At 41.3% G+C, this 14,072-nt stretch overlaps 1 protein-coding gene across 1 annotated transcript in view; it reads right to left on the reverse strand.

Moving 5' to 3' along the window:
• Positions 1-11,880, reverse strand: part of MIB1 (MIB E3 ubiquitin protein ligase 1) — an 84,197-nt gene extending 72,317 nt beyond the window's left edge. Inside the window, exons 1-2 of the mRNA XM_067290027.1 lie at positions 11,572-11,880; positions 1,765-1,936 (exon numbers count right to left, since the gene is read on the reverse strand). Of these exons, the coding sequence (XP_067146128.1) occupies positions 1,765-1,936; positions 11,572-11,800 (401 nt within the window). The 5' untranslated portion in view covers positions 11,801-11,880. The remainder of the gene's footprint in view (positions 1-1,764; positions 1,937-11,571) is intronic.
• Positions 11,881-14,072: the final 2,192 nt, after the last annotated feature.

Genomic DNA, 14,072 nt, shown 5'->3' on the forward strand with positions numbered 1-14,072 from the left:
ACACAAAAAAGGCACATTTTACTTTGGTATGCAGCCCATATGACATCCCAGACTTAAGAACAAAATCAGTAGAGCTTATGCTTTCCTTCATCCAAATGTCATTAGATGCATTTTGCCATTTTTCTAATGAGCTATCCCTCAAATTCCACTGCGCTGCTTTGCCCTTTCTCCTCCCTCAAACAACTAAATTTAATCATTTTTTCTCAGCTAAGTTGGATCTAAAAGAAACAGCTCCTTGGCAGATGAAGCTGTCTTCTAAATAAGAGCTGCAAGACAGAAATCAGCTGGTGTAAACATAGATAGGGAGAAAGAGTCAAGATGCAAAAGATTTCCTGCAGTTCTACACGTTGCATAGAATTTTATCTCCAAAGCTAAAACTTATCTTCTATACACCAAAACAGATTCCTTAATTATAAAGGAACCTTCAGCTAAAAAGAAAATGAAGAAAAAAGACTGACTAGTATTTTCAAAGGCAATGAGATTTTAAAAAAAGGTAGTAAATTGGAAAACAGATTCGTATTTTGTTACTTATTTTCTATTAAATGCACCAAGCCAGCACTTTCTACTCTTGGATTCAACATCTAAGTTTTGTTCTCCATTACAACATTATAATTTAGACACTAAGCTCATGATATCTATTTGGTAACTAGACCTACCAATACAAATTTCAAAAAACAGAAGTTATTTTTCAATCAGGCCATTAACCTGGGCGCTTTAGCCATAGTTAGACTTCAAGGCAAATGTCTAAGAAAATAAACACAGTCCCTATGAAACAATACGAGAACTCCATTTTTGTGCTCCAACAATTTACCTCAACTATAAAAGCACATCACTAAATTATGACACTTGCAAACCTTACTTCTCCAAGAAGAAGAAATAAATGTTCTGTTGTACACATGCCACATTTAAAGCAGTATCATGTCCAACAAACACAATTCCAATGACTTCATGTCATTCCAGAGAGCTACCATAGAGTTGATAGCACAAGTAGTCATTACATAATGCTCTCAAAGTATTTAGTAATGGGCGAATATCACTATTCTCACTTTGCAGGTGGGCAAATCATGACAGAGGGGACTCTGGATTTAGAGAAGTCATTCAAGCTAAAGAACACAAGAAGAGCTATGCAAGAACAACCTAAAGGCCCATATTGTTCACAGTTCTTCTCTAAGAGACTTCGATATTAGATGCATAAGAAAATCACATGAAAAACAAGGTGAGGATAGAGTGACTCTTTACAGCATCTTTGCTCTGCCTTCTGTAGTCAACAGTTTAAGGAGTCTGAGTCAGAGGTTTTGTCGCCAGATTGTTATGTTCTTAATAGCCTACAAGAGGGACATTATTCATCAATCTGTCCACACCATTTTTGAACCTATTTAAACTTTCACATTTAGGAATTCACTGACAGGTGATGTTGTGATCATGCACTGTGTAAAGATAATTGCCTTCATTTTAAACCTGCTATCTGATAACACAAGAACTAGGAAGCACACAACGAGGTTATTAGAAACTGAATAATCACATCCTAATTTCTTTCTCTACTTCGTTCTAAATCTCCACATTTAATGCATTTTTCAGACGCAAAAGTTTAAGTCTATTTATCCATTTATCCTCCCTCACAAAGAGGCGGAACCAGCAACAGAATCTACACCTGAATCCACTAGCTTATCCCATCTAAATTTCAGGAACCAAATCTGCAGTAATAGAAGTTAACCCCAATGGACTGTTCCTATTTAATTTCACAGGGGAAAAGCTACATTTTACCTTTCGCTTCCTGGTGTAGTAATTCTATAAAAACGATGCCTCAAGTGATGTTTGTCCCCATGATAACAAACTGTGCACAAGTCATAATTTGTGCATTCGGCACATTTCCATCGTATACCAATGATTGGTTGCTGTCGACAAGTATCACACATAGTCCCATCATGCTTGATACCTGAAGGAAAAAAAGAAAAGACTGTAACAGCATCGCTACAACATTACACAGATTTCCACTGTACAGCATTATAATTTGAAAACATATAATAAAAAGTTAACAGTAAAGAAAAGTTGATGAGGATACCATATCAGCCTATATCCACCATTATTGGGGGGAGGGGAAATCAAGGAATTTGCCTCACTTTTCTAGTTGCCAGTCTGTTTCTGAAAATTTTTTCTTTATAATAACTTGTCATCTGTTAAATTTGACGAGCTACATTTGGTTTTTTCTATCTACACAAATACCCAGAGATTATTCTATGAGAAAGAAAATGAGGAATCCTGTAATTTATAATTAAACATTCAGTAATGTATGTACCAAAAAAATCCAGGAAATATGGAATTCCATCTCTGGATAAGTCTCTCAACAGATCATACACCACAAAGAACTAGTGATCAACTGTGTATGAGTGTTTGAGAACCATTGGTTTGATTTACACATTTTGTACAATAGAAAATATAGGCGTTTAAACTCTATTCACTTAAACATAGGGAGAAGTTAAGCTCTCTTTGACAGAGAGCATCAGCTTCATGAAAATCTATGCTACCATTTTGAAGCGTTTAACTATTTTATGTTACCCATTTCAAAAAGAATCTGCCAATAATAAACCAAACGTAATCCACCAGCATGTGCTCTTCCCAACCTTCAAAAAAAAAAAACAAAAGAAAAAAAGAAATCAAGTTCTCAAGTCTGCTCATTCTAATAGCTTTGCCAAGCTACAGCTGAGCAAGTGATCAGCCAGAGAAATTTTTACTCTGTGCATTTTGAATACAATAAACAGCAGCAAGATTAAAAAAACAAACATCAGATTCTGCTGCTGTTTGGAAATATTTGGGCAACAGAAGAGATAAGTACTGGCAGTCAGTACATAGCACAAGATAAAAAATGAGCACTGAAAGGCTGGAGTAACACAGAACTCTCCCACTCACTCACCCTAAAAAACCCCCACGGATCTCTGGAAATAGAAAGGAAAAAAGAACGGTTTTCATCCCCTCCAGAAGGGCTGTTTTTGGAAATGAGAGCAAAATTCACTACAAACTTATAAGTTATCTGTGTTCAACAGCTAAGCCACCCGCCATGAAGAAAAACCAAGAGTTGAAAGGCAAAACTGAAGGAACAATCTTGTCTGACCATGTCACAGAAACACAGAATAGCTGAGTTTGGAAGGCACCTCAAGAGATCATATAGTCCACCCCCCAATCAAAGCTGCTCAGGACCATGTCCAGCTGGGTTTTGAATATCTCCAAGGATGGAGACTCCACAACCTCTCTGGGCAAGCTGTTCCAGCGTTCGATTACCCTGTATTTCAGTTTGTGCCCATTGCTTCTTGCCCTGTCACTGGGCACCACTGAGAAGAATCTGGCTCTGTCTTCCTTACTGCTCCATCAGGCAGACACATTAAGACAACCTCTCCTGAGTCTCCTCTTCCCTAAGCTAAACAGTACCAGCTCTCTCAGTCTCTTCTTGTATGTCAGATGCTCCAAGTCTTTAATTACCTTCGCAGCCCTTTGTTGGACTTGCTCCAGGATGTCCATGTCTTTCTTGTACTGGGGAGCTCAGCACTGGACACAGCACTGCAGAGGTGCCTCCCCCCCCCCAAACGCTGAGTAGAGGGGAAGGATCACCTCCCTCAACCTGCTGACAACACTCTGCCTAACGTGGCCCAGGATGTTGGTGGCCTTCTTTGCCACAAGGGCACATTGCTGGCTCACGTTCAATTTGGTGACCACCAGGATCCCCAGGTCCTTTTCTGCAAAGCTGCTCTCCAGCCAGTCAGCCTCCAGCCTGTACTGGTGCATGGGGTTATTTCTCCTTGGTTGCAGGACTTTGCATCTTCTTCTGCTGAGCTTCACAAGATTCCTGTCAGCCAATTTCTCCAGCCGGTCGAGATCCTTCCAAATGGCAGCACAACCATATGGTGCACCTTGTGTGTCATTTCTCCTAACCAAGAAAGTTTCTCCCTCCAGCCTTGACTATAAACGTATTTAGGAAGATTTCCAGCCCCATGATTAAAAATTGTCCTGATGTATGAACACTGGAATAAAACTGTATTTAGTTAAGGCTGGAAAAGACAACACATTTGGAACAAAGACTGAACACATCACTGCAGAGATCTGAGCAGCATTTCAGGGCAGCCAAGGATAGCCTTTGGTGACAATGAAAACCCTGAAACTTCTGATATTATACTAATAATCACTAATTCTTGGAGCAGTTCATGACTAAGAAGGCATTCCTATCTTGACTACAAATTCCATGCTGAAATTTTGAAGGCATAGCATGGACAATTCCTATAAGCTAAACATTATTTGCCAGCTCCAACTGCTGGACAACACACCTCATATATCTTAAAAAAAAAAAATCTATATTTAAAAAGTGTTGGCTGCTAACAATGACAACCAAAATCACTATTAGTCTACAAAACAAGAATTTGGAAATCTCCCATGCATGTTTTCCCCCCACATACACACTCCCTCAATGACCTTGCTCCCAACATGCAGGGGTAACATCAAGGGGGAAGCAATCATTCTCATTCTGTACACTGAGACTTTGATATCTGGTATCTGTTGATATCTGCTACACCCCAAAAGATAGTATTATGATCTTAACGTGGTTGACTCACTGCTATGTGAAATAGTCCCATACTATTCATATCGTGTGATAGTCTTCAAGAGCAGATGCATTATAAGGACTCAAACGGATAACTAGTCACTATTTTTGTTGCCCTGCTTAAAGTTTCTACTTAGTTACAATGCTTGGGTTGTAGGGTTTTGGGAGGTTGGGTGGGGTGTTTTATAAAGTGGATCACTAAACATGGTATTTCACATAGCGACAGAGCAGTTACACACCTTTGGAATTATTTAAATGGTTACTCAACTTTATGGAAGACAGTTTGCTGAGAATCACATTTACTCTGGATGTAAAACGGCCACGACATTAGGAGCCTGAAGGATCTTTAAATTTGTGCAAGCAGTAAGGAAAAAGGGCAAAAGAAAAGCATAACCAGGAGTCATATAATGCAAAATTAGGTCATCTCATGGCAGACCTAAATAAAAACTAAACATTGCAAGTCAGTGAGGCAGAAGCTGCTGCGGAAAAACTCAGGGGCTGGAAACTTTCCTTAGGAAACATCAAGAAAAACATGTAAAAAGATGTTTGGTTCAAAAGTCATGTTAGTGAATACAGCGCTGGGACTTGCAAAGAGAACTGTACATATCTTCTGTTTAGAATCTGATTGAGAGAGTCACATCACCTCATGGATCCCTGAGCACTGTCCCAGTAATTGCACGCTTTCATCACCCACTCCCATATAAATGATTCCAGCAGCAACACACACTTTGGTAAGTCCATGCCTCGCCTGATCATCCTGCTCCATTCTTTCCATTTTACCAGCAAAAGGGTTTGCAGGGGTGAGTTGTAAAGTGAATCAAGAAACATATCAGGCTGAAAAACAGCCAGAAGGAAAAATATTCAGCTGAATTAGTTTCCCAATCCAGTTCTTTGCAGTACTACAAAACACTGTTGGCATAACAAAGAAATCATTGCAGGTCAGGAGCTGGCAAGTAATCCAGTTACAGAAAGCTTAACCACTGCATTAGAAATCTGAAGGGAGAAACAGATTTGAATACCTCTGGTGACAGTGGACTAAGAGAGAGCTTTAACTTCAGCTGCTAAAAAATAAGCTGAAACAAGGTGCTACTGCCAGATGATAAAATAAGATACCTAATCCCTTAAACATATTCATAATACAAACCAAACATACTATTTAAATCACTAGTATATTTTAAAGAAGGTTGAAAAAATGAATTTTTTCAGCTAACCTACATATTAGAAGTGGTACACGGGCATCTGAAGACAAAATTAAACAATTAGAACCATGACACTAAGCAAACATGGTGGTGAAGTAGAAGTTAATCTATACATCAAAACTCAGCACTTGGGACCTGGCGTTCACACTACACACACTTCAGGGGAGGAAGGGAGACAGGACAGTATTTCAGACTAGCTCTGGTCTAGCCCAACAGACTGAGTGCTCATCAGCACTGGGATCACATCTTTCAGTTTCGTTTCATCAAAAAGGAAACCAGTTTGTGCACTCTGAAACCATGCTGTGATGTAAACCAAAGCACAGTAAGCAGGAACACTCAGGAGACTGGATCAAGAGCAGGCTCTGAGGCCAAACTAAAGTGCTATTCTAAATGCAACCTGTATCTATCATATAAACTGCTTCTGCTCTTTGAAAGAAAGGCTATTTTTAAAAGGTTGAGAAACACAAACTTTATACAGTTTACATTAGGAAAGAATGCTTTCATTAAACCACTAGAATACATTAAAGTACCATCAGAACGTCAGAATTCCAACATCAGCAGTGCAGCTGGTCAGCTATGAACTAGAAGAACACTTTAGTTCCCTAAAATAAGAAATTTTGAAGAATATTTGGAGGTTTAATTTTTGCATTATCTTAAGAACAGGGTATTGCAAAATGAAACATTTTTTGTATCATCTTCCATATCTGACCAAAAAAAAAAGGGGGGGGGGGGAAAGCTAGGTAGTGAGATGGACACTTCTGCCATGCATAGCTACCTTTAAATAACTTCCCTCCAACATCAGTACACCATAAAATCCAGTATTCCTGACCCATCATTAATATTTTTACTCTTTGCATATCATATTCCTTTCTTACCTATCTCCCTACCATGGTCATTTTCACTTTCATCTATTCTCATATCTTCACTGGATTACTTAGGCCACAATCCCTCTGCCATCACTTATTTATAAATCAATTTTACAGCCTTTCCTACAAGTTTTTAAACCCATGGTTGTTCTTAAAGCTGCAAAGTGAGATAGAAGCAGTCTTGTCCAAATTACCAATTTAACTTGTTAGAAATTAATTTCTTTTGTATTAGAGAGATTTTCAAAAGTGGCAATATACAACTCTCCAATAAAAGAACCAAATTCTAATAGTAAAACAAGATGTACAAGCAGTATCCACATCACTAATTGTTAAGCACAGCAAAAGTTAACAGTAATTTAAATAATTAGTTCTCAGAACCAGTAAAAGCTGGTTTCCAATGGATTCATGCCCCTCATTTGCTAAAAAAGCCTTCGTATTATAATGGTAATACTCCCATCAGGCAAGAGACACCATAAACTACTTATAAAATTAATTTGTTTACATACCAATTTAAAAAGCAATATAGACATTTTGTTTTTCCCATTCTTCCACTCCAAATAATTTTGAAGCTATGGCCAGACCCCAGCCAAACTGCAAAACAAGAAATCTCAGAGGTAAACCAAATCTGGGGAAAACAAGAAGGGAAAACTCAAATCAGTGCCCCCATAAACACAATTCATCTATTAAACAGTGTATCTGGTGGCAGCCAGTTGAGCGATCACTGCATAGGAGAGACTCCAGCCTCACCAAAGTATGTGCCCTATCTTGTCTGGTAAGGGTATCACAAGATACGCGAGGAGGGAGAGGATTATTGTGCAGGAGAAATGGGGGAAGGGCAGGAAGGTTAGAGAACAAAGGACATGTTCATAAAAAACACGTTTCAGAAGTACCACTGCTCATGAGACTATCAGATTTTCAGCTTTAAGGGGCTTTGTTAGTATTTACAAGTAGCCACTAAAAAAAAATCCTTACTAATACAATTTGTCTTAAATTACACCTGATGGACTAAAAGCAAGAGTAAAACAAATATATAGAATAACTCAGCCAAGGCTCAGTACTTTTAAGATGTTTTGACATTTATGATTTCATGATGATTTATACAACTATTCAGGTTACAGCGAATTACCAGTACCAGTAGAGAAAGGGAATCAGATCTGCAACAGACACAGGCTAAATTTTTAACCTGGGCACAACCCAGCATAAAGAGCTTTTGAAACCAGACATGTGCTCGCTTTAATCGAGGGATGGCTCCACGTCAAGACTCCATTCCCTGATGCCAGCTCCTTCTCCAGCTCCCCTCACTCAAGCATAATTAGATAAATATTTTAAGCAGGAAAACAACAGTGTTACTTTGAACCAACCATACAAAAGAGGAAAGAGATGACAAATTAATTTTTGCCTAAGCTTTGTAGAAAACATCTTCAGAAAGAGAATAAACACAGAATTTTTATGCAACGATCATGAGTATTACATGAACAGCCAGGAGTGCTCTTCAATAATATGCTACTGCACAGCCTTCACCTTTCGCAGGAGACTGCCTTCCCTTTTAAATATAAAGCTTGGTTTTCTATACTTTCCTGTTAATCTTTCTTGCTTTGACATAAAGCTGTAGCTTCTGTTCAGCTACTCAGAAACTACTCCTTTCCATATTTTTTTTTCCCAACACTATCAGAAAACATGGATTTTCAAGACCACCTGGTTCTCTTTTTAGGTCTTAAAAAAGGCTATTTTACAAAAAGGCATGGATTTACTTGTAAGCAATCTGACTGCTACAGGATACTGTTAATGCATCCCATCCCACCACATACTCCTTTTAGGAGCTCACCCGCAGGGTCTAACTGAAATTTCCTTTCTTTTTACATTCCTAGTTTAGTAACCTCTCTCAGTCCCTTTATCTTGCTTAAAGAAATGCTGGCCAACGTAAATGTGACCACCAATAGGCAAAAGTGGCCGAACTAATACAACTAGCTTGGTACAGATCACTGAAAAAAAAACAAACAAAACTTCATTTCAGAAATCATTCTTTACTCAGATGACTGTGCTTGGAGCAAATAGGTAACAAGAGATACTCTACATAAATTATTAATTTTTATTTTAATGAAGACAGACCTAAAATGTTTGTACTAACATTATTTAATCTTTATGAAAAGTCTACATAGTCTTGCAATTGTGATTATTGCCTACAATTATTAAAATGTAAGAACAGTACCTCATTTAGTCGATAAAACTTCGTTCTTGCATCAAGCAAAATGCACATATATATGTGTGTGTTTATATATGTATAGACATACACGTATGAACATCTACTTTAAAAAAAGAGAGAACAGACTACAAACACTACTCGTTTAACACAGCGGGCTCCTGGTGCATCACTACTGTTTTTAACAGTACATGCTTCAAATTCATTGAAGCAGCACCATTTTTAAGAGCTTAGAATCATGTCTGGTTTTGCATACCTAATAAAAAGCGCTCCCAGCAATAAACAATCTAATTTTGTTTTCTACTGCTGTATTTCTATATTTACTTTCACTATAAAATTACACTCATGTTCTGACTGTAAATTTATTAGCCAAAGAGAAAAATGCTTTTTTAAACTGTAAGATCCAGGTTTGAGTTAACTCTGTGCTAATTATCAGCAAACAAACAAAAAGAACAAAAGACACCCCCCCATATTTTATAACACATTTTTGTTCAACAGGTTCATTATGAATACTACAGTTAGGAATTCCTGTCACCTAATCCCACTTTTCCTATAATTATTTATATCAAAATTATCTAGATGCCCTAGAGATAGTATCAAAATACCATCTAGAGGCAGAGTCCCTTATACTAAACAGTGGAAAATCATTAACCCCAGACAACAAGCAACCAAATACAAAAGGTGGAAATCTATAGGAGGGAAGCGATTTGCCCAAGATTACAAATCAATTCAGCAATAAAACCAAGATTTCAGTCCAAATTGACAGCATCCTAGTCCCATTAACTTTCCACTGGAGTATAGTGCTTCCCTTTTGCTACTGCTTCTTTATGGATTTCCACTCTTCCTATCTCCAGGGAACCATTCCTCTAGACAAACGCAACTCTAGGTAACTCCATACAGCAGTTCTGCACACCCATTGGCCAAAACCTCAGGAACAGAAATACCACTTGCAAAGCCTGGAAAAAAGCTGTGTCTATGAATTTTCCCCAAAGCAATATACATAGTCCTACCTGAAGCAGAAATTAAAATTATAACGCAAAAGTATAAACATAACTGAAAATTATAAGGACTAGTCTTTATAATTCCTGTAATTCCTATATAGAAAAAAATACATGGACTAAGGAATTATAAAGCACCAGAAAAAAAAATCAGGACTTAAAAATGAGTATTAAGTGTAGGTCTCCAGATGCTGTTAACAGGATACCATCAGCTTGCAAACAAGTCAAGCAGAGCAAGAACAATGAGCATTCAAGGCTCATATTCAACATTTATGCATATGTTTATTTTTAAGCAGAAGTAGTCCCACTGGTTTCTACAGGACATTAAATGCAGGTAAAGTTTCAAAGCCTAGGCATCTGCAACACAAGGAAGCACGACTTCAAAGACTACTCTTAACCTCTTGTTCCAAGGTCCATTTCAAAAAGATTTTCAGCTGAAGTTTCAATAACATCTACCTTCCCAAACCAAAACAACCAAACCAAGAAAACAGGGGAGAGGAAAGTAGTCAGACATAGAGAGAGAGAAAAAAAAAAAAATCTCAAAGGTTCACCAAGACCAATACGATTTTCTTAGCTACACTGGGGTAATTAACTAGAATGAATTTCAGAATTCTGCCTTTTCAGAAACGTGTTAGCTTCAGCCTATCACCATAATTTTCCTTTCTGTTACCCTATACATAGCTGGCTGAAAGATGGTCTCTCCTCTCCACCATATTCTAAATGAAAAACAGATTATGAAAACAGTATGTATCTAAGTATCCCAACAAACCCGACCAATCACCTCACTATTAAGGCAATCCTGCCAGGCCCAAAACCAAGTAAGCATTTTTCTGATGAAACCTACCAGCACAAAGTATTTTTTAAAAAAGTTTTAACTGTAAAACAGGTGCTAAAAGGAACATTTCCCTGCAGTGTTTGCAACACCAATACTGCCGCGTAATGTCAGTGCAGAATAACAAGAGAATGAAACCCAGTGATCTAAATCCATTGTCTAAATCGACTGAATTTAAAGCCTAAATATCAAGCAGCCGAGAAATTAAAAGAATGAATGCATGGTTTTTGCAGTTGCTTTGCTATTCCACAGCAGGTCTTGCAACGCAGATAAAAGGCAAAACACACACGTTACAAGACAAAACAGTACTTCAACCACTTTTTTAACGTAATCGTCTCTGGCAAAAAGGTGCTACACCCCTTTTTCTTCCACCCTCCCTACACTTGCCTCAGAATGGCTGTTACCACTTTGCGAAAAAACTCCAAAACATAAACCCAAGGATGGTGGGGGGAGAGGGGGGGATAAAAATCAACAACACCCGGAGATACCACCCTCTCAGCCCCCTTCTTCCACTGCCCCCCGCAACATATTGCAAGGCTGTTCTCTGTGGCAGATCACTCTTGTTTTGTGTAGCCCGGTCTGAAAGTCCCAGGGCAACTTCTCCTCTCCCCACGACCCTATATAACTCAGAATATATATATGTGTGCGTATGTGTATTTTTATATATACACACATATATACGCACACATTATTTTACATATATTTTTTATACACACACACGCCCACGCAGAGCCATGCCAAGAGAGGGGGCAGGGCAGCTTCCTTCCACCCCACCAGACCGAGACGGAAAGCGGCACGCTGCGAACGAGGAGGGGAACACCCAGCGCCCGGCCCCAGCCCCCCCCGGCCCCCCGCCCGGTGCCCCCGGCGCCGCCGGGCTGGGCCGCTCACCCGTGGGCGCGCTGTCGAGGATGCGGAGGTCGTAGGCCCCGGAGCAGCGGTAGTTGGCGGCGGTGCCGTTGTCCCAGACGACGACCACCTCCTCGGGGCTCTCGAAGCTGCGCACGGTGCCCACATGGCCCTCGCCACCGTCCTGCTTCCCCCACTTCCAGTCGGGGCCGCGGACCACCCGGGCGCCCACCCCCTCCACCATCACTCGGTTGTTCCGCGAGCTGCTCATCCCGGCGACGCCCCGCGGGCCCGGGCCCCGCGGCGGCTGCAGGGGGAGCGAGGCCCGCAGGCGGCGAAGGGGGACCCCGATGGGGGCGGCCGCGGCTGCCTCCGGCGCGGCGGCAGGAAGCGGGGCGCGGGGGCCGCGGCGGCGGGCGCGAGCCTCCTGCCGGGCGGCGGCGTGCGGCCGGGCGGCGGGAGCCGGCGGGCCGGAGCCCCGCGCCCGCGGCGCCCCGCTCTCCCTACTCGCCCCCCCGCCCCGCAGGGCTCTCCGCGGCGCCCGCTCGCGCTCCCGCCGGCCCCGCCGCTACATCCGGGCACTGCGGCCGCGATGGCAGCGGCTCCAGGGAGACCGGCGGACGCAGGCGGAGCCCGCCTCTGCGCAGCCGCGGGGCCCGGGCGCGGGCGCGGCGGGCGGCTCTCGAGCGCCACCTGCGGAGCCGCCCGCACAGCGCCTGTCCCGCGCCCCGAGGCGGCTGCGGGGCCTGCGCCGGCTGCAGGCAAAGGGAGCAGAGGCGGGAACAGCTTTCGTTCCTCCCTGCTGGCGGGGCTGTGCTGGGAGCCCGCAAGGCGCTGCCGGCTTAAGAGCCAGCCTGGCGGTTTCCTTTGGGGGCACGGCTGTTAACGGGCGCCCCTGCTCCCCAGGGGGTCTCGCGCGGGCAACGGCTGCCTCGCCGCCCCGCGCCGGGCGAAGGGAAGCGCCTCATATCCCCTTTCAGATGTGCGTCTGTGCGTCTTGCGTGGCCATATTTGAGCGTGGCTCTGTTTCCCCAGCCTTCAGATCATCTTTTCTTCCTGTGTAATGCGCCTCTTCGCCAGTGTTATAATAAGGCAAGTGTGTTCTGAGCCAATCGCGTTTGAATACTGATTTCTTTTTTGGTGCAAAGATACTATCAAAAATGTTTATTGTGGCCATTTCCTTCTCCATTTCCCTCCATGCCAAAATGTCCCCTTTAAGCTGTTACTAAGCAGCTGTCTAAACAGCAGGTAACCGATTTACTGCTCCCCTCTTTTCTTCAAATTAACAAACCATTTCCCCCATAAACCATATTAAATGCTTTTCTGAAATCTAAATAGGCTTTATTTAAAGAACGAGTTATCAATGAAATTTTATCATAGTCATGCATGATCTAGCTTACATAAGTTTATATTGCATTTTTCCCATTTTTTAGTTACTTCTGTACCCTGAAATAACCTCTCTTTCCAAATTGGGGATATGAGTCTTGCACACTATCAAGATCAGATTAACAGGGTTTTATTTGCCTAATGATAGTGAAATGCAAAGAAAAGATCTGTAGGGTAGGAGCTTTTTTTGGCAGCCATTCTGGTGCTCCAGGCAGTGAAGGGGTAGGATCTGTATTTTCATCCATCCCTCCTACCTCTGGAGATCCCTTGCATAAGACATATTTACTCAGACTTTGTGCACATATCTAGAATATGATTCTTCATAAACTACCCTCTTCATAAGCAAGTATGAATGATATTCACTTTCACAATATTCAAGGATTTCCTTTAACTCCATACATCCTATGTAATCTTATGTAGGATATGATTCTTTTCTTAAAAAGACGGTGCTCTTGCTGTTTTTTTGTCTTTCTAGGCATGTTCTGTGTTGAGTTTCTTAAAAGCATCCATTTTAAATGACAGACGTGTCTGAACAGTCAAAAGAATACCACTTCTTAGTCAACAGGGAAATGTCTGATAAAAGGCAGCCCAGCTACCCTCATATCCTGGATAGTCTTACTCTTTTTGTGCTTTCTTCCATCTCTGTGGTTATTAATATGACTGGAAGAGTCTATGAGATCATTTCCTGACTTCTCCTGTGTAGTTTTCTCACAATATGTATAGCAGAGCAGCATAATATGAACATGTAACCACCAGACTACCATAACATTCCTCACATAATTCATTCTTTCCTAACCCATACTAAGACTAAAGAGTGTTGCCTTAAACATGAAATTGTACCCTCACAGTAGCCACTCCCAAACACTGTGTCTGATTTCAACTCCTCCAGTAGAAACCTCAAAACACAGGCAGATACCACCCTAGAAAAGCATGCAATTGTTAGGCAGTTTGGGTTTCCTTGCAGATACTTTTTCCCCATACAAAAGCCACCACAGCTTGTACTAGCTTGTTAGTGCATTTGATTGTGCTTAAAAACGTATAACACATCGCAGAATTTCGCATGACATTTTGGGGGGTTCAGAGTGTTTGCCTTCTTAATCTATCAAAAGTTCTAGGATTATAATTCTCCCAACTGCCTGATTCTACTTTTTCACACT

Source organism: Apteryx mantelli, chromosome 2, assembly GCF_036417845.1.
Source record: "Apteryx mantelli isolate bAptMan1 chromosome 2, bAptMan1.hap1, whole genome shotgun sequence".
NCBI lineage: Eukaryota > Metazoa > Chordata > Aves > Apterygiformes > Apterygidae > Apteryx > Apteryx mantelli.